We start from the raw sequence: 19515 nt of genomic DNA on the forward strand, positions 1-19515 counted from the left end.
TTATAACTTATTAATAAGAAAAGAAAAAAAACGTTTGGCTGTTGCCAAAAGAGAATGTTTGTAAACAACAACAAATAAACAAACAACAACAAACACTCATTGGTTTCACAAAATCACTAATTCAAGGTCACAGGTTTCTAATAAGCCAAAATGAAAAGTTATTCATTCATCTGCAGTTGCTGATGTGAACAAATCTTTGCACCAGCAGTAGCACGTTTCATACAGTGCCGGAAAATGAATGATGAGCGTCTATCAGCATCCATGGTGACGGCTGTTTCCTGTTTTTATCAAATACAACTGTCTTTGATTTAAAGTAATTATGAGACAGATAAGAATTATGATATGGAACATGAGAAAAAGTTAAGTTGAGACAAAAACTAGATGTAAAAGCCTTGAAAAATCAATTTCAATTCACTGACATTCAGCATGAAAAGATCAATTACTGAATTAATGTCAATATTTTTCACACAAAAATAATCAACTATGGCACTGAAAAAAGAAAACTGCCTTTTTGATGTTGATGTGTTCATCTATGTACAGAATAGTGGTTAAATTCTATTTTCACTATATTCTTTATCATCATATTCATCGGGTTATTGAATGTTTTTTTTTTGGTTTCACACATTGTTATATTATTATGAGTAAATCAAGATACACAGTTTAAAACTACAAAACCACACTTTCTCTTTCTGAAAGTAGGAGTAAGTGGTTTAACTATTTACCTGCAGGTAAGAGGCTTGTCAGCAGAAACGTGCAGATCCACTTCCTCAAAGCCATTGTGTGACTACATAGTCCTCGTTTGACTGTCCTTATATACACCTGCCATGAGGTGTGCCTCCCCCGCGAAGTGCATAACATTCAATAAGATGAACAGTTTCCTTGTTCCTTTTGCTTCATGTCTGCTGATACGACAACAGCAACCCAGCCATTCCTTACATACACAGTGTAGAGGTCACAGTCCCCAGTCTCAGTCCGTTAACAGAAAGAATTGAAGGACTTGTGAGAGCAGCAGTGAGGTAAACAAACAGACAACTAGATTAAAACAAAGTGTAAAAATGTAAAAGAATTTTAATTTCCCATCTTTTTTGATGTAATAAAATGTGATTACTCATGGTTTTAATGCCAGAGAACTGGCCCTTTCACAGTCAACAGAACTCAGCGGAGCTTCATTGGTGGATAAATATTGACGCTGGCCTTCACTTCTTTTGTGTCCCCATCAAAGACATGGGTAGAGAAACTTGTCTCATATGGGACTTTTCTAAACTCACTCTGAGAAAGTGCAAATACCTAACATATCCCACAGTTGAGAAATAGTCAGCAATGGAACATTTTCACAAAGTGTGACTGACTGAGAGATGTCTGCTGTCATTGTTTGTAGAACAATTGGGTATTTCAGCACCTTGGCTCGCTACGTATCAACCAAATAGTATTTCAGAGATGAAACACGTGCTTATTACATCACTAGCTATTATCAAGCTGACAGGATAGAATATTCAGGCTACTGGCTGACACTTAGTGTCTAAAAATACATATGTTACTAATTTTGTGCAGATTAAATAGATAATAAAAATAAATAATAACAATAGATAAATAATCAGAATAAATAGCATTTATCAGCAGTGTGATGTCAGTTGACTGAATTAGTAATGCATGCTTTACTTTTCTTTTCACTCTTTTCATGGTTACTGAGTAATCCAAAGAAGTCTATTCTTAACTGACAACAGAAACAACTTCAATCATTAACTGTAATTAAAATGAGCAATTTTCAGACAGGGCTGGGCTTTCTTGGGCAGGAAGAGTGGATAAGTGTGTCATTCAGGGATGCTTTATCATTATTTCCTCCAGCACCTTTGCTCTACAACTCACTGCTGATAGCTAGTGGACGTGTCTTTCAGTACAACTATAAAAAAAAAATTAATAAAAAATAACCACATCATAAGTGCAAATAATTCAACCAGGGTGATGGATGGCTCACACTGACATGGTGATGACATGTCTTGTGTAACAAGAACACTCTGTTTTCATGTTATGCTGCAACCTTTACACCTCATCCATCATTACGCGTGCATTCTCCAAGAGCAAATATGCATTCTGACAGTAAGAAGAAAGACCTTTTCAAATGCAGTTATGCAACAAAGTATTTTGTGTGCGTGGTCAATGTTTTTCAACCCTTTTTCTGTGTGAAACTTTATTGACTTTATGGCCATTAAGTGTCACATTTGGACATTATAACAACCATCTTTCTCATTTAGTACAAAACAGTTTAAAGCTCTGCAGCTGAGCCTCCAGTGACAACACAAGACACTTTCTTTTAATATAACCCGTTGCTGCTTTATTTAAAACAGAGATGCAAAAAGGAATTCTACGAATCAAAAGCTGCTAAATCTTTCCACAAGATGACTTATACCTTTCGTGATTAAGTAAAAATGACGACTGACATGGTTTGTTCTCACAAATGTTCATGGGTACATTTAACTGGTAGCCAGCCAGTGTTGGATTTTAAGTAATAAGATTTAATCCCACTTCCTGATGAAGAACCATGTAATTATAGATAATTAGTGATCCTTGTCATTATTGAAGTGGGATTATTTAAACCTGTTAAGACGCTCAAGGCATGATTTGATCTTATTCTTGTACAATGTACAAAGAGAGAATTGATACACTGACCTTAAAGTCAACCACATCAACCAATATATTTATTACTGCATACAGAACAGTGGTGATACATTTACTGTACGTAACTCACAAATACTCGGAGCGCTCTGGAATATTCTTGCAAATTAAATTTGAAGGAGACGTGCGCGTCCACACATCAAATGAAGGAAGTTCAAGATATCATCTGTCTTTATTTCCTAAGTCAACCATTGTCTCTGGTTATCATTTGTAAAGAGGAGAGGCAGCCCTGAGAAGGAACCTGACAAATTACAGCTGGCTGAGTCACTGGTTATTAAAAGTTAACTGCATTTCGTGGAAAACTACCTTATGAGGAAGTATGACGGGGAAAGATTAGGTAATTATTCTGAGGGATGAGATCATCGATAACAAAAAGAAAAGAAGCTAAAATTAGACAAGAATGTCAGTTTGGTTCTGTTGTGACAAAGTCTTCACTTATCTGCTCTCAAAGTGCCATCTGTCCACGCTTGCACGTCAGTCAGTGACGAGAAACACAGACAAAAGCTGCTGAAAGCTTTCGGGTTGTTACGGCATCTCAGCCATCGGCGGTCTTCAAGGGGATTCTGCAAAACAAAGGTCGAGCGCAAGTTCAGTCAGAAGACCATCAGTCGATTGTTTTGCATTAGGCCCGTATCTTATTTCTCATACCATACTGCATTCACCCATCAGGCATGCTCACTCATAACTTCTTTGCTAACACTGTCAATTAATATTAGTTGTTCTTATCGGCTGATTACATCTATGCAATGGCACAGAAACACCTTTGTGGTGAGCCAATCGTCTCGTCCGTCAGGTCAGCGCACTGCACCTTTGTAAGAGCTATGCCAGCTTCTTTCTTCAAAAACAAACTTTTACTTATATTATCTTCATCATAAATCTAAATGCAATTGTGTTACATATGAATATTTTTCCATTAGTTAAAGATGATTTTTTTAAATTTATTTATTTATTTTTTGCAAGTAAAGAGTCACGTTTCCCACGTCAGAAATATGCTTTTGTCGAGAAGTGATCGTTTTTCTGTGTTGCTTCCCTTGGCTGAAGTCTAATCCACTGGTTCCAAACCTCTGGGTGCTGACACCCAGTTCATTTATTTAGGAACTTTAGAAGTTTATATTTTTAAGATACAAACTTAAAAGAAAAACTCACAGGATGGTTAATCATTAACAACCGATCTGTTCAGTTGTTTAGGTATGAGGATGTGTTGTATTCTCATTTATGTAAATATGCAGAATGAGACACTAAGGATTTGGGGGTCTGCTTTTATCATCATCTACTGTCACCCATAAGTGACATGAGTGGTAATTATGGACATTTTTAAATTTGAAGCTAATTTCTGAGGTTTTATTTTACACTTTCTTGTGCAGGGGTATTAACCATGTTTACCTAATGATAACTGTGATGGCCATGACATCATGAGGTGTTTGGTGTTGTCAGCCTGAACCTGTGTCTGTGAGTGCAGCTCGTTGTTTGGAGAAATGTCAGACACCTGTGCTTAGAGTGAGGACGTTATTTAAGCTCCTGCAGTCTCTCTCTCTCTCTCTCTCTCTCTCTCTCTCTCTCTCTCTCTCTCTCTCTCTCTCTCTCTCTCTCTCTCTCTCTCTCTCTCTCTCTCTCTCTCTCTCTCTCTCTCTCTCTCTCTCTCTCTCTCTCTCTCTCTCTCTCTCTCTCTCTCTCTCTCTCTGACCTGGCCTCCACACAGGTACACCATATTTGGGTTTAGTTATGTTAGATTAGGTTTAGTTTAGGTTGCATTTTACAACATTTACACACATTATCTTCACTCATGCACATCCTACACAACTGACTCCACTGATTTACACCCTTCATGCTTTAAATATTTGATTTGATCTTATTTGAAATAACTTTGAGTAATTTGGTTTAATTTGGCCTAATTTGACTATTTGGTTTGTTAGAGTTGAATGCTTAATTCGGTTTAATTTGGGTTTGATTTGAAAAATAAAGACTCTTTAAAACTTTGCCATGGTGTCGTCTCCCTCTTTTGTTGTGACCGCCTGAGCCAGGTCATGACATAACAATAATAATAATTCAGACGTCTTCTTCCAACAACCCTATCATATGGTATCATTTGGATGGCAAGGTGGAATGGTGGCAACACAGCTAGAAGTCCCAGTTCGAATCCCGCTGTGGGCGTGTCCTCCACCGTGCCTTCGGTGCCTGCTGCTTGAGGGGAAAAAAAGGGCCTTTCTGTGTGGAGTTTGCATGTTCTCGCCATGTTCACCTGGGGTATCCTCCTTAAAAAAAACCCCACTAAAAACATGCAAGAAGATCACCACCTGACCAATGGTGACAACAATGGAACTGGTTCCCGGGCGCCGGTCGACTGGCAGCCCACCGCTCCTGGATGAGTCAAAAGTGGAGAAAGAATTTCACAAATGCATGACGTGTGCAGCTGCAAGTTGTGTGTAATCCATCCATCCATTGTCTATACCTGACTATCCCTTTTCGGGGTTGCAGGGGGGCTGGCCTATCCCATCACGCTCACACTCACACCTAAGGACAATTTTTAGAGTCACCAATTAACCTAATGAGCATGTTTGGTTATGGAAGCCGGAGTGCCCGGAGAGAACCCATGCATGCATGGGAAGAACATGCCCGACCCAGGGATCGAACCGGCGACCTTCTTGCTGTGAGGCACACGCAGTACCTGCTGCCCCACCGTTCCGCGTTGTGTGTAGTAATTGTGACGAATAAAGGAAATCCTAATATGCATATTTTTACACAAACCCAGAAGACTTTGTTTCCAAACACGAGACAAGCAATATAGGGAAAGCAATCCAATCCATTGAGGCACAGACTTGTATATCCCCATCAGTCAGTTAGAACTGAAGGAGCCCTGCCGATGAGAAGCAAAACACTTTTAGGTTTCTTCAACACAGTCCAGTCACCCTTGATTTAACCCTCCTTGGATATCCGCCTCTTATAACACAAGACACCTCTGGGTGTTTGGCTCCATCTCCTGGTTAGACTGAGTAACTGCTCTGCTCTGTTTCACTATAACACCCAGTAACTTTCTGTAGACTAGTCTATTAGTGTATGTCCACTTTCAGGATTTTTGCTGACTTCACAAGCCGGGCCTAAATCAAATGAGACAAGAAGCAGTGTTCAAAAGTGTGTAATCAGTGTCACAAATGCACAGTGATATACAACAATGATTGCTGCTTTATTAAGTTTCTGTGCATCATCTCCTAAGATGCATCTCCAGTCCTTCCTCTGAAAAGTCTGAACAGGTTTATACAATACAGAAATACTGTGGGAGAGAATTTGCTTTTCAGATCCAGTGTGGCTTCAGTTCAGCAGACAAAAAAAAAACAAAAAACATGAAGGTGTTAAATTTCACAGGTGACTCTTTCTATCCAGCCTTTTCTTTCACTCCCTCAATTGCTCTCCTCCGTTTCAGGTTGGTGAAGAGCAACGCAAAGTTGATTATGTATGTTGACACGCACACCATGCAGAAATCCCCCAGAACAAAGGCCAGAATAGATGCGAGATAGAGTGAGCCGGCCACGGACACCCAGGAGGAGAAGACCAGGAACATGGCTGCCTTTTTGGACAGAGACAATCCTGCAATGAAGACAGAGGAGTTCAGTCCATCAATAAAAGACTGCATGAGCAATATTTGGAAAATACAATTATATTGAATTTAGTTGGAATGCAGGGCCAGCTGTGGTTCACTTGCATTCTGGATTGCAAACAGTATCATTTTTTCCTAAAAACACTCAGTCTGCTCTGTAATTTGCAGAAGGCTACGACTGACTCACCCAGGCCCATCTGCAGAGAGTAAAATATGATGCCAAGGACGCTGTTGGGCTGGTTCAGAGGACTATCTTTGGCTACAAAGAACTGGACCAAGCCAAAACCACGTCCCCATCTGTGACAAAAAGAACAGGAAACAGTCAGAACAACAATCACAATGGCTTCAAATGCGTTGAAAAGTGAAAATTTGACAGGAAATGTCAAAAGTGGAATATCAACTTCAGCTGATGTGAAGGGTTAACACGTGGCAGTGTGTGTGTGTGTGTGTGGGGGGGTGGGGGGGGGGGGGGGGGGGGGGGGGGGGGGCGTCTGACCTGCATGAAATCTGAGTAACAAGTCTGAACTTCGAAATGATGGAAGAGTCTCTAAAGCACAGGGTAAAGCAGGTAAAAGCCGCTAAAACAAAAGGAGGAAGAAAAAACAAACATACCTGGAGGTGAAGACTTTGGAGCAGCTCACAGACTCCCCCAGGTCGCACATCGCCCTGTAATCTGGGTCACTCTCTCGGGACAGCTCGACGTGAAGAGCGTAAACAGACAAACACAAACCGAAAACGCACAGAAAAATGCGCGCTGTTCTCTCCCATGTCGGCAGCGCCATGTTTGTTCCCTTCCGCTGACACTTTGTGATGAATTTAAATGTCTCCCGTGGGCTAAAAGATGAAGAAAACAGCCTGAATCTGACTCGGTTTACTCTAAATGCTCAGCAGTGGTCCAGCCAGTCAAGGCGACGTGTTAAAAGTCAGATTCTGTCTTTTGATTGGTCTGGTGGGTTTCGGTCGCTGCCTCTCATTGGACAGCAGGGTCCAGATGTTGGACCAGCAGGAGGGTGTTGAATGTGCAATAACTGTGGACTTCAGTCTGTTTCTCTTTTGGGGGACATGTTAGCTGCTCTGTTCATGTCATGCCACTGCAGCTTCACTCAGTATCATGTATCTGTTTTATAAATACTTATTATACAATCTGCAGTCTGAACACATTGTGCCTAATGTGTACTCAGTGGTGGAAGAGGTGCTCAGATTTACTCAGTGGTAGAACAAGTGTTCACACCTTTACCAGGCTTTTTACTGGTAACATAAAATCCATAAAGTCATTATAATAAACTTTAATTGTATAGCATCTTTGATGCTGGAAATGCAGCTCACAAAGAAACCGTATCCACCAAGTGGCTCACACAGAAAAACATGGAATAAACATAAAAACAGGGACATAACATGTAAACAAAAAACAAAACAAAATAAAACAAGCAAGCAAACAAACAAACAAAAATTCTATTTACTTAAGTAAAAACAGAAGAATATCGACATTAAAATATACTTATATGTTGGATAGCTGAATCTATAATAGAATATAATCTATTAGTTCAATTCTGTTTTGTATTAATCATCTAAATCTGCAAAGTAACTAACTAAAGCTGTCAAATAAATGCAGTTGAATAAAAGTAATCTCTGCCTCCAAAATGTTGTGGACTAGATGTCGAGTAGCAAAAAATAGAAATGCTCAATCAGAGTACCTCAAAAATTGTACAGTACTTGAGTTAATTTACTTAATTGCATCCAACCACTTGATTTACTTAAGTATAAGTACTAATACCAACAGTGTAAAAATAGGCTACTCCATTACAACTGGATGGCCTGCAATCTCAAATTTGGCTTCAGCTGAAGTACAGAAGTATTATGAGAGAAATATACACAGACTGGATTAGCAACTAGTCAAAGAGGACCAAAAGTGCCCCAAAAACTCCAGGTTCACTGTTTGTCAGTCGCCTGTATTGTATTTCATTTTGACTGATTGCATTTTTTTTTTTTTTTCAAGAATCTGCACCACTAGAATAGGATATCAACCAAGATATGTCCCACTTTATTACCCAACATTTCTGACTTGTCTAATCAAGTGGACCAGTGTTGAAATCTAGTGTAGTAAGTAAAGGACAAGTATCTCAAAATTGTACTATGTTGGCTACAGTACTTGAGTAAATATACTTTCCGTCACTGTACATAATTCCTTTACATATGCTTCCAAACACTACTATCTATCTATCTATCTATCTATCTATCTATCTATCTATCTATCTATCTATCTATCTATCTATCTATCTATCTATCTATCTATCTATCTATGCCCCAGTGTTGTTGTAATTAGTTATTGGTATATTATCATTAGTAGTAGTAGTAGTAGTAGTAGTAGTAGTAGTAGCACTAGTAATAGTACTTTTTGATCTATACAAGTATTATTCTTTTTTAGCTAAGTCCATCCATAAAGAGGTTTAGGTGCAGGTAATATTTTTCTCAATGTGGCCCCTCCTAATAATTGAATTCTGGAAAACAGCGTCACCACCATCCAAAAACAGAGACCCTACTGTTTGTCGTAATGTCCCGCCTCCCACACGATCTCCGCTCCTATTGGGCGGTATATTGGACGTCATCTCGCCTCATTGGTCCGCCAGATAGCACTCAAACCCAACACGGAACTCACGAGGAAGAGGCAGACAAAAACAAGAGATAGCCGTGCTACTACGGGCTTAAAGACATAATTACGGATGTTGTGGATGGCTGACAAGGTGATAGTCGAGTCCGTTAGGTAGAAACACGACTCCGTGTTGTCCCGGTTTCGTTATATAAACCGAGAAAGACATGGTTAATGGTTTCCTTTCCTAGAAAGCCTGAGCTTCAGGTAACTAGCCTACGCCCCTGCGCCAAAAGTGGGTAAGGCTGCGTTTTCATCGTGTAATTAGTGTATTTTAATTCCTCTGCAGTACGAAAAACAGCGAGCTCTTACAGAACGCTCCTACTGGATACCCCCTCTCTTTCTTTGTGTAAGCAGAGTCCAGCTGTAATCGAGAGACGTCTTTGGATAGAGAGCTACAGGTTTGGCCATTTGACTGACAGGCCTAGCGTGTGTGAAGTTGCTGGGCAGCGCGATGGTCCCACCTCGTTTCTTTTAACCTTCACAGTCAGTTTATTCGCATTGTAACATAACATACGCCTGTTTAGCCAATGTTGTGACTTAATCATGATCTTTATCCCGTGTAACTGTTTATAAATGTCACTGACCTTCTGTCAAGAGTCTTGGGGTGGCCCCTGAGGGCCCGGGGCTCTGCAAGTAAGAGGACAGGGTGTTTTGTGGAGTTAAGCTTGGATACCAATAAGTAAGCTTCCAATAACAGAAATATTACCTGTTTGGTTCACATCAGTGGCCCTCAGCTCTGGTCTTTTGGTTTCAGTTGATCGCTGGTTTTCGTTTTTTGACAGATAGTCCGATATATGGATGATATGAAGGATCAATTAGCGCAGGGCCACACAGGTAAATGCTGCTGACGAGCAGTCAACAAAGGGCCAGTATGATTTCTTAAAGCATATCATATGTTTTCCCACCGTTATCAGATGATGCTGATATGTAGTTTTGTAAGCATGTTTGTACAAGTGCAGGTTAGGTTGTTAAATGAGGCTCACATTGGACAAAAAAAATCAGTAAATACTCAAATTTGAGAACCGGGGACAAGCAACAGTTTGGCTTTTTTTGATTGAAAAGTGACTCAAACAAATATTCGGTTATCAAACTAGTTAATTTCCTGTTTCAGCTCTACTTTTTAGTATATTACGGATTGGGCAACAGTTTGATATTTATGTTTATTAATTTTCAGCAGAATCATACTATAACGATATCAAACTGTATATTTTTCTTGTCCAAATGAAAGAGGCGTAATTGAAAATGTCGCTGCAGTTAAGAACCCGTAAGATGATGCCAGTGAGTTTCTCTAACTTTGCCATGTTTGATTCTCGACAGAAAAATGTCAACTAAGGAGGGTGGAGAAGGTAAAGATGGTCAACCTGTGGCCATGTCACCTGAAAGAATGGCCACTGACAAAAGCAGAGAAAACCAGAACCAGCGTGGCGTCGAGGCTACGGGAGGCCCCGCAGACACCAGCACCACAGCAAAGAACCTGGCTTTGCTTAAAGCACACTCTCTGGACGTGAAGTTCGACGTCGGAGAGGAGTATGATGTTATAGAAACCATCGGCACAGGGGCCTATGGCGTTGTTTCATCTGCCAGGAGAAGGGACAATGGTAGGTCTGATTTGATGCAGAAATCATGCGACTCATTCAGTGCTTAATATTATACATTCATTAGTTAACAATGTCATTCAAACTCAGTTGTACGTCCTGTCCTGTGATTTTTCACTGGGGCTTATTTTCATTTCACAGGCCAGCAGGTAGCGATAAAGAAGATCTCCAATGCTTTTGAAGTGGTGACAAATGCCAAACGCACATTACGAGAGCTGAAGATTCTCAAGCACTTCAAACACGACAACATTATCGCCATCAAAGACATCCTGCAGCCCAACCTTCCTCACGCCGCCTTCAAATCCGTGTATGTACTTTTTATCTTCGTGGTAACTTTGGTGGCAAACAGCACATGCATTGTGGACGTTGGAAATACGTGGCCAATTCCAGCAGGGCTTAAACAAAAATCCAGAAAGTATTACTTTATATTTAACATCATATCAGAAGCAGTTGAACAGGTTTGTGTAACTGAGAGACATCTTTCAGTTGTAGATTGTTACACTTATTAAGACTTTATGGCTCATTTTAATCTGACTGGACATTATAACTTACAGATGCTGGAGAAAATCAGGAGCTATCAAACGTATCTTACAAGCTGTACAGTTTGAAAATTCACTTGATCTCACACACATCACAGGCCTCAACACAAACTGCCCTCACAAAGGACTTGAGATTGTTCAGAAGATTCATGTTTAGATGAGAGATAAATTTGGTTTTTAGGGTGAATTTTGGAACTCTTGCAACGTAATTTGCTGTGTGAGGTCTTGCTGTTTGGCCACAGTTCACTTCTGTTAGTCAGTAAATTGAGGTGACTTCTGTTCTGAAGAGAGATGAACAAATAGTCAGACTGTCATGAGCTAATCTCACTTTTCCGACTCCTCACGTGTGCAGGTACGTGGTGCTGGACCTCATGGAGAGTGACTTGCACCAGATCATACACTCTGCCCAGACCCTCACCTCAGAGCACACGCGTTACTTTCTGTACCAGCTCCTCCGTGGCCTTAAGTACGTGCACTCTGCCAACGTCATCCACCGTGACCTCAAACCCTCCAACCTGCTGGTGAACGAGAATTGTGAGTTAAAAATTGGTGACTTCGGCATGGCGAGGGGTCTAAGTTCACACCCCGAAGAGTCTCATTCTTTCATGACTGAATATGTGGCGACTCGATGGTACCGTGCTCCTGAACTCTTGCTGTCTCTGAATCACTATAGTTTGGCCATCGACTTGTGGTCTGTGGGCTGCATCTTTGCAGAAATGTTGGGGCGGAAGCAGCTTTTTCCTGGGAAGCACTACGTCCACCAGCTCCAGCTCATTTTGTCCGTGTTAGGCACGCCCCCTGAGGGCTTGATTGGTGCTATTAGGGCTGACAGAGTACGCTCCTATGTTCAGAGTCTTCCATCACGGTCTGCTGTGCCTCTGGCCAAACTCTACCCACAAGCAGAACCAGAGGCCTTGGACCTGCTTGCAGTCATGTTACGCTTTGACCCTCGTGAGAGAATCAGTGTGACGCAAGCACTTGAGCATCCTTACTTGGCCAAGTACCACGACCCAGACGATGAGCCGATTTGCGTGCCAGCTTTTGACTTTGAATTTGACAAGCTTCCAATGAACAAGGAACAAATCAAAGAGGCGATTCTGATGGAGATCCAGGACTTCCATCAAAAAAAACAGACTAGTCGTCAAAGACTGCAGTTCAGGCCGTTGCTGAGGGCGAACGGCAGAACTGCGGCACAAAGCAGTAGCCAGTGTAAAGCTCAGCCCTCAACCGTAAACCTGAGGAAATCGACACTGGTTCCGATGACACAACACCCACAAGCAGCACAAGTGAAATCGCAGCAGCAACAAGAGCACACACCAGCAGAAGTGAACCACACGTTTACAAATCAGATGCAAACCTTTAATAAGCCCGCGTCCCTTCTAGAAGTTGTTCCGCCTCATGTGACCCACAACTTGCCTCTCCTCTCTAAAACTGAAAGCGGCCCAGTTGATGTGGACATGCCCAGTGCCAACTCAGACAGCGGTCAGCCAGAGACTATAGATTTAACGACACCGGTCTCAAGTCAGGACACTCCGTTAGAAACAATGAGAGATAGTGAGGTACAGGAGCAGCTAACCAGCAGTCAGGCTCCTCTGACTCGGCCCACCCAGAGCCAGTCCATGACCCAGACTCCCACCTCCATTCCTGCAACGCCAGCACAGACCATGACACCCCTGCCCACCACTGTGCCTTCCCTTTCTCTCTCTGTGGCACAGGCCCAGTCATTGTCTCAGTCCCTTTCACAGTCACTGTCCAAGAATGCCAGGCCTCCTCCAGGTGCCGGCGAGGGAACCAGAAAAGAAGGCGCCATTTCTGAGGATACTAAAGCCGCACTCAAAGCAGCTTTATTGAAATCAGCTCTCAGAAATAAAGCCAGGGGTGGTGAGTTCATAGTTTTCCATATCTACTTATATCACTGACATGTTGTGGTTTAGAACACCTTTATCTTTGTTTGATCTCTTCTTTGCAGATGGAGGTACCTCCGCTCTGGGCATTGACGCCGGCGCAGGAGGAGGTGTGCCGTCCTCCCTGTCTTCTGTTGCAGAGTCGCGTCGGCCTGTCACAGCGCAGGAGCGTCAACGAGAAAGAGAGGAGAAACGAAGGAAGAGGCAGGAACGGGCTAGAGAGAGGGAGAGGAAAATGAAGGAAAAGGAGAGGAGAGAGGGAAAGCTGGGGGACTCGCTGGGTGGGGTCCTGCTGAGTGACAACGACAAAAGCCTTCTGCAGCGTTGGACAAAGATGATGGACAGACACAATGAGAGATCTCAGACCCCTAATAACGACGGAGCAAATAATAAGGACTGTAATGTGAACTGCAATGTCAACCCACACCGGGGTGTAGCTATTGGTGATAACACTCAAGGAGCACTGAACAATAAAAAGGACAAGGAGGCCAGGAAGATCCAGTCTCATGAACAGTTAATCTCTCATGCTAAAGCTAGCCAGCAGGGCATGTTTCAGCCTCCCAGCACCCAGCAACCATCATTACTTTTCTCCATGAGCCAGAGGAAGCCTCCAGCAGACATAGTTGTTGCTGTAAGTGGAGGGATAGACATAATGACTGTCACTAGTGGCTTTGTTAAAAACAACACGCTCAAACCTCACAGCGAGAGCAACGGACAAAGTGGTTTCAACTGTTTGGGGAACTGGAGCGGGCAGCAATTAGAGACGAGGCCACCACAACAACCGCAACCAAACAGGAAGCCGCAGCCAACGCCGTCCAGCTTTCTTCAGCCTCCACTCCAGCCTCAAACCCAGCCTGACCCCCAACCTCAGTCGCAGCTGCTTCCTCTGGAGACTTTTTTGACCAAAGCTCCGGCGTTAACCACCAGAGAGACAAACGGGAATGTGGATATCGGAGGCCAAAATAACCTCAACTCCCACCCTAACCCCTCAACTGCAAGTGCCAGTCCGATGGAGAAGCTGTGTCCCTCTGTAGGAGAGAAATCCGGGCCACAGACCACAAACCCTCTCTGTGGGGCTTTAGGGGTCCCCTCGCAGCCTCATCCCAGCTTAGGGTTCACAGACACTGGACAGCAAGGGCCCTCCATTGCCCCTGACATCCACACAGTAACACTGCAGCTCTCCAAGTCCCAGGTGTGCCTCGTGTTTTCTTCTGCTGCTTTGTGCCGTCCTTGTCAAATATTCTGTTGCTGTTTGCAGGTAGCATTTTACCAAGAGAAGCTACATGTACTGCCAGAGCACTGAGGCTGCTTTCATTACAGAAGCCATACAAAAACATTTTCTTTTCCGTGCATACCAGGATTAAATGTCATAATCATCTGCTTGCCTCTAAACGTTCTTAAGGATGCAGAGTTCAGTTGACCCAATGTTTCCCCCCTCTCTCCTGTCAGGTAGAGGACGTTTTACCCCCTGTGTTCTCGGTCACCCCTAAAGGCAGTGGTGCTGGGTACGGAGTGGGCTTTGACCTGGATGACCTTCTCAACCAGTCTCTCACAGACCTGCAACACTGTGACCGGGACAGGTAAGGTCTGATCCAGGGTCAGCTTGGTTTCAGATACTGCTTTCACAAGTCTGATACTGGAAAAAAACATACTGTCTGCTTTAAGTTTTGCCATTTCATATCAGACTATTTTCTGTAGCTGTGCATATCATCTGGTAGTTATTGTTCAGCAAACGTGGCTCAGAATTTTATTAGACCTTGTACAGCCTTACATTACTGCCTCGTGATGTTTCCATCCCAGATTCATCATGATGGATGCAGCACAAGTTAACTCACAGGTTCACTTTTTTTTTTTCATAAGGGTTCACCTGCCATGCCCATATATACAGTAGACCTTATGCTTTTTTTTTTTTTTTTCACTTTCTTTTGGCTCAAATGCCATGAACATTTACTTGGTGGCTGCAACAAATTATTTTCATTATCAATGAACCTGCAAATCATTTTCTTGATGAATAATTTTTCTTAGAAAATGTGAAAAACGCCAATCAGCATTTCCCAAAAGCTCAGTTTATGTTCATACGTAACACTCAAAAACATCTAATAGTTACATTTATGAAGCCGAAACCAATGACATTTTGGCATTTTTGCTGAAAAAAACAATAACTGAAACATTGAATCAATTGTCAACATAGTTTCGCATTAACTTTCTGTCATTTGCTTTATTAAATGTTTCATTTGTTTTAACAGTATCAATGATGACAGTGTGATATAAGAAATATTTTTGAGGTGTCCAAAGTAGGAACTAGTACACTCCTTGGAAAAAGTATAGAGTGTTAAATCATTCTCTACAATCATGTCAACATGTCTTCACAGTTCATAAGACTCAAATTAACACCTGCAGCAAAATCATTAATGTCTTCAAGAGTCAGATTTACGTCAGATTTCAGGTGAGCTCAGATAAAACAGCCCCTGTTACACATACATCACTCAGCACAGTGAAGGTCAAACATCCAAGTGACGTAACAAGAAGCAAAGCGCATCTCAGCGGAGGGGGTCTTTAAGTACTAAGTAGGCTGCAGACTTGCATGTGTAGTTTTCAGGACTTTCAGTGTTGGCACTTGGTTCTGTTCGAGAAAAAAGTTAATATATGATGAAAAAAAAAAAAGCTCTTAATGCTTTCTCTATTTCCCTTCTCCTCCATCAGTTACGACTCGGCCCCCCTCTCGGCCTCCCTCTTATCTGATTGGAGCGAGGTTCACCGCATGACTCCAGCTGATCTGGAATCACTGCAGCAGGAGTTGCAGCTCGGCTCACCCATGATCCTCTCTGATACCATCCCCCCCGATGCCTGACTTTCCCCTCTGGGACTTTCAAAGACAACACTTGGATTTGTGTAAACGTTAAATTTTTTTTTTTAGCACGAGACCTTTGCATCAAGACTTATCAGATTAATTTAAAAACTAGCTTTTTTTAATAGGCACTACCAAGCAGTCTTTTTTACCATTATGACATGCTGGCCTTCTTTATAATAAAGAGAAATCATCACCTGTCTCTGCCTTTGGATATTCAGTGAACGACAGTAAAATGAGCATGTTCAATTCAGAGATGAGACTGAGTTGCTTTTCAGTAAGGATAGGCGGTTTCAAATTAGATGAAAGCAAAAGAATATTTTAAATAACAAGATGGCATAATTTGCATTTCTGAAGTGTTGCATACATTGTTGTGGTGTTTCAAGACAGCTGAAGCTTCGATCCGTATTGATTCGACACATTTCCAAATCCACCTGTCAGAAGTTAAACCAAGCACTGACCTGATTTTCAGAATTAAATTAACTATTTATTTCAGATACAGAGCACATGATTTATTTAGCTCAAAATTCTGATTTAAAATACAAAAGCTATCCAGACTACTTTGAATCAAGTTATATTCTAAAAGATTATATTACATTTCATGTTCAATATGGCTCATGTACATGTCAGGCATAGTTTTTCTATTCAGAAAAACTTCAGTTGGACATATACTCGATCACTTCCTTCATTTCTCCTGGTTGGCATTCTACCCTCCAGATATTCAATTTTCAAAGTGTCTTATCTGTGAAGCAGGGCCAGTAGAGCAGACAGACAGCTGATCAACACGGCAGTCCTTCCACACCAGCTCTGATGAGCTCGGCCATACAGCCGGATCTCTGGTACTGTGTTGCTGATGAAACTGGAGTAGCTGGTCAGTCTGGCATACACACCTGGCTGGTTTGCGTGAGCGCAGCCCAGTCCGAAACTCACCACCCCGGCCTGCACCCACGTCCCATTTACCATCTGGCAGACGAGGGGCCCTCCTGAATCACCCTGAACAGATGACACAAACACACAGATGTATTCAGCTTTCACCACTGGGAGGTATCAAAGTGCTCAAAACGAAGGTCTTGCAAACTACACAGTGGATGACTGCAGAACAGTGGCAAGCCGAGTCGTTTCTCAATGCAGATTCTTGTGCTGTTCGTGTATGCAAGTGTGCATTTGTGAATGTAAACGCAGCAGCGCAAACAGCTGATCCAACAGTACCTGGCAGGAGTCCTTGCCGCCCTCCTGGTATCCAGCGCAGATCATGTCATACAGGATGTCCACCTGGTTGACCGGGTCCGTCCGGTACATCTCCTGGCATGAACTCTGGGAGATGATTGGCACCTGCACTTCCTGCAGGGTCCCGACTCCTTGGAGAGGGACTGAGAGGAATTCGAGGACAGCGTACATCTTGACTGTGTTTCATGCTATTTATTGTTTTATTGTGTATTATTGTATGTTTTTGCAAATATGTAAATATTGTTTAACATGATACCACACCATGCAAATTATTTGATACTGTGACCACAATGAGCCTATTGTTTAGTTCTGACATTTAATTACACCATCAACACTGACATTTGAATTTCAAATCAACATCTGCATGCTGCAGAGCTGCAAGTCTTTTCATTCTGTTTAAAACCAGCATTTCTGCACAGCAACAGGTAAAGCCTAGGCTACACTAATATTATTAACATGCTACTATTTGTACAATGAAATTCCAGTGGTAGCTGTGCAGGATTCACTTAGTGAATGCCAACACGTATATGTTGATGAAACTATCTAGACTAGTAGTCTCAATAGCAGCTTTGAGGTTCTTATGTTGAAAAAGCAGTAAAGCTCACAACAGACATTTTTTTTTATTCCTTTCAATCTTGATATTCTTTTCTTTTACATGCATGAGAAGGATAATTCAAGAATTTGTTTGCCAGAGTCCAAGGATTTGGAGACTTGTAAGACATTTAACCGCTGAATAAAAGTTACCTGCACGTGCTAACAGGATGTGAAGAAGCCTTACCTTCATCCCGGATGTTCCCCCAGCCGGTGACAGAGCACAGCATGCCACTTGGGAACAGGGTGCCAGAGGCGGGCAAGCAGACAGGACGGACATAATCTGACCAGGTTACTGGGCTGGACAGCTGCACCAACGCCAAATCCTTCCCGCTGTGAGGTTCAACATAACCGTATGGAATCACCACCCGGCTCACACGATGCGCTGACTGGTGCGAGTTGACGCCATTCAGCTGGTACCGGCCAGCGTAGATGATGTAAGAGCTCACATCGGACGGACTGAAGGAAGACACAGGGGACGGCAAATGAAACCTGTTACACTGGCAATGCGAAAACTTCTCATATTTTAGATTGGCAAAGGGAAATTGAGTGGCTTTATGCCAAGTGGGTGCTCCTTGGAATGGACTTGGCGTTCGAGGGAAAATAAAAAATCCCAGTTGCGCTCATATTAACAACATTTTGGCGCAGTAAAACAATCAACCATCAAAAAATAATCAAATTAATGGCAAATGGTCTGCAGGATATTTGACAGTCTGAGTTCTATCTGACTGAGAATCAGAATAAATTAAGTAATTCTGATTCTGATTTCTAGTGTGCAAGGAATTGGTACCTGTGGGCAAAAAATAGAGAAGGCTCTTCAGCTGCATGTTGAATATATGGAGGTAATTTTTCTGAACAGGTGAAGAAAGATATAAAACAGACTTCCCTCAAGGGCTTAAACAAAATTGCTAAGAATTCCACTAAAAATGACTGAGATGGGTCAAAAAGAAGCAGAGCACCTATGGACGCGTCTTCAGCTGTGAGGTCACCTGCTGATTTTTTGGCCTGAGGAGAGTTTTCTTACTTGGGGAAACAGTGAGCGGCCGATAGGACCCAGTCCTCTGAGATGATGGAGCCTCCGCAGATATGACCGGCCGATGTCTGCAAGCCCAGCGGAGAAAAGAGTGAGTCACCTCCGCATCACAGGCAAACCCCTCTCTCAGCAGGTCAGTTTGACAAACAAGACCCAGACTAAAGCCCCGCTTGGCCACCCACAGACATGTCTGACCTACCTGGACATCCACCTGCCACGGCCAAGCCCCTTCTTTGGAGTCCATCCCACCCACAATCCTGTTCTCCACTAGCGGTGGTCGGCCACATTCTTGGGCGTATGACGCCAAAATACCTGAAACATGAACAGAAATGACACTCCTGGTTCAATCTGAGGGAGGAGGCTGAACCTATTTACAGCATTTAATATGAAATGTTTTAATGGAATAGGTAAAAGTACATTTTAGTGTTTTTCTGGTGGACAAAGAAACAACAGACATGGCGAGCGCAGGTATGAGATGGGGGGGGGGAGGTATGACGATGGATACTCACCTGATACGCACCAAAAAATGGCAGAAAACTGCATTTTGAGCGACATTTTAGGACGTTTCTCGACACAAATAACGCTCGCAACTTCTACTGAAGCAGAGCCGACGATTGTTTCTGAAGCCTTAATCACGAAAAATGTCCTTTCAGCGCCGTTACTTCTGCTGCTGCCTTCTCGCTCCTTAATCTTCCTCTTCTTCTTTGTTGAGACTCGGGCCGTACAGGTGATTAAAAAAAGTTACGTCTCCTTTGATAACATGTCTCCAACCGTTTCATCGCCGATAAAACCCGTTCACGACTCCACCTTCGACCTAATGCGGTTTCAGGTATAATTCAAGTGAAGCTTTGGATCACAAACAC

The 19515-nt window shown here is 42.5% G+C and overlaps 3 protein-coding genes across 4 annotated transcripts; 1 reads left to right on the top strand and 2 right to left on the bottom strand.

Annotated features, from left to right (window-relative positions):
• Positions 1-5790: 5790 nt before the first annotated feature.
• On the bottom strand, positions 5791-7190 carry vkorc1 (vitamin K epoxide reductase complex, subunit 1). The gene is made up of 3 exons (XM_070990742.1): positions 6878-7190; positions 6453-6562; positions 5791-6255 (listed from the first exon to the last, which is right to left on the bottom strand). Exons 1-3 carry the CDS (start codon positions 7045-7047, stop codon positions 6044-6046), a joined length of 492 nt encoding a protein of 163 aa, XP_070846843.1. The 5' UTR covers positions 7048-7190; the 3' UTR covers positions 5791-6043.
• Positions 7191-8901: 1711 nt separating this feature from the next.
• mapk7 (mitogen-activated protein kinase 7) lies at positions 8902-16001 on the top strand. 2 transcript variants are annotated; one of them, XM_070990162.1, is made up of 7 exons: positions 8902-9006; positions 10233-10513; positions 10652-10817; positions 11402-12930; positions 13019-14145; positions 14403-14533; positions 15657-16001. In XM_070990162.1, the coding sequence occupies exons 2-7, from the start codon at positions 10237-10239 to the stop codon at positions 15802-15804; spliced, it is 3378 nt and encodes a 1125-aa protein (XP_070846263.1). In that variant the 5' UTR covers positions 8902-9006; positions 10233-10236; the 3' UTR covers positions 15805-16001. The 2 variants fall into 2 exon arrangements, with proteins under 2 accessions (XP_070846263.1, XP_070846262.1); XM_070990161.1 differs by lacking the exon at positions 8902-9006 and adding an exon at positions 9031-9151.
• Positions 16002-16145: 144 nt separating this feature from the next.
• On the bottom strand, positions 16146-19487 carry LOC139349400 (serine protease 27). The gene is made up of 6 exons (XM_070990164.1): positions 19162-19487; positions 18852-18964; positions 18644-18720; positions 17807-18078; positions 17011-17171; positions 16146-16794 (listed from the first exon to the last, which is right to left on the bottom strand). Exons 1-6 carry the CDS (start codon positions 19205-19207, stop codon positions 16540-16542), a joined length of 924 nt encoding a protein of 307 aa, XP_070846265.1. The 5' UTR covers positions 19208-19487; the 3' UTR covers positions 16146-16539.
• Positions 19488-19515: the final 28 nt, after the last annotated feature.

The sequence above is a fragment of the Chaetodon trifascialis genome, chromosome 21, assembly GCF_039877785.1.
Source record: "Chaetodon trifascialis isolate fChaTrf1 chromosome 21, fChaTrf1.hap1, whole genome shotgun sequence".
Taxonomy (NCBI): Eukaryota; Metazoa; Chordata; class Actinopteri; order Chaetodontiformes; family Chaetodontidae; genus Chaetodon; species Chaetodon trifascialis.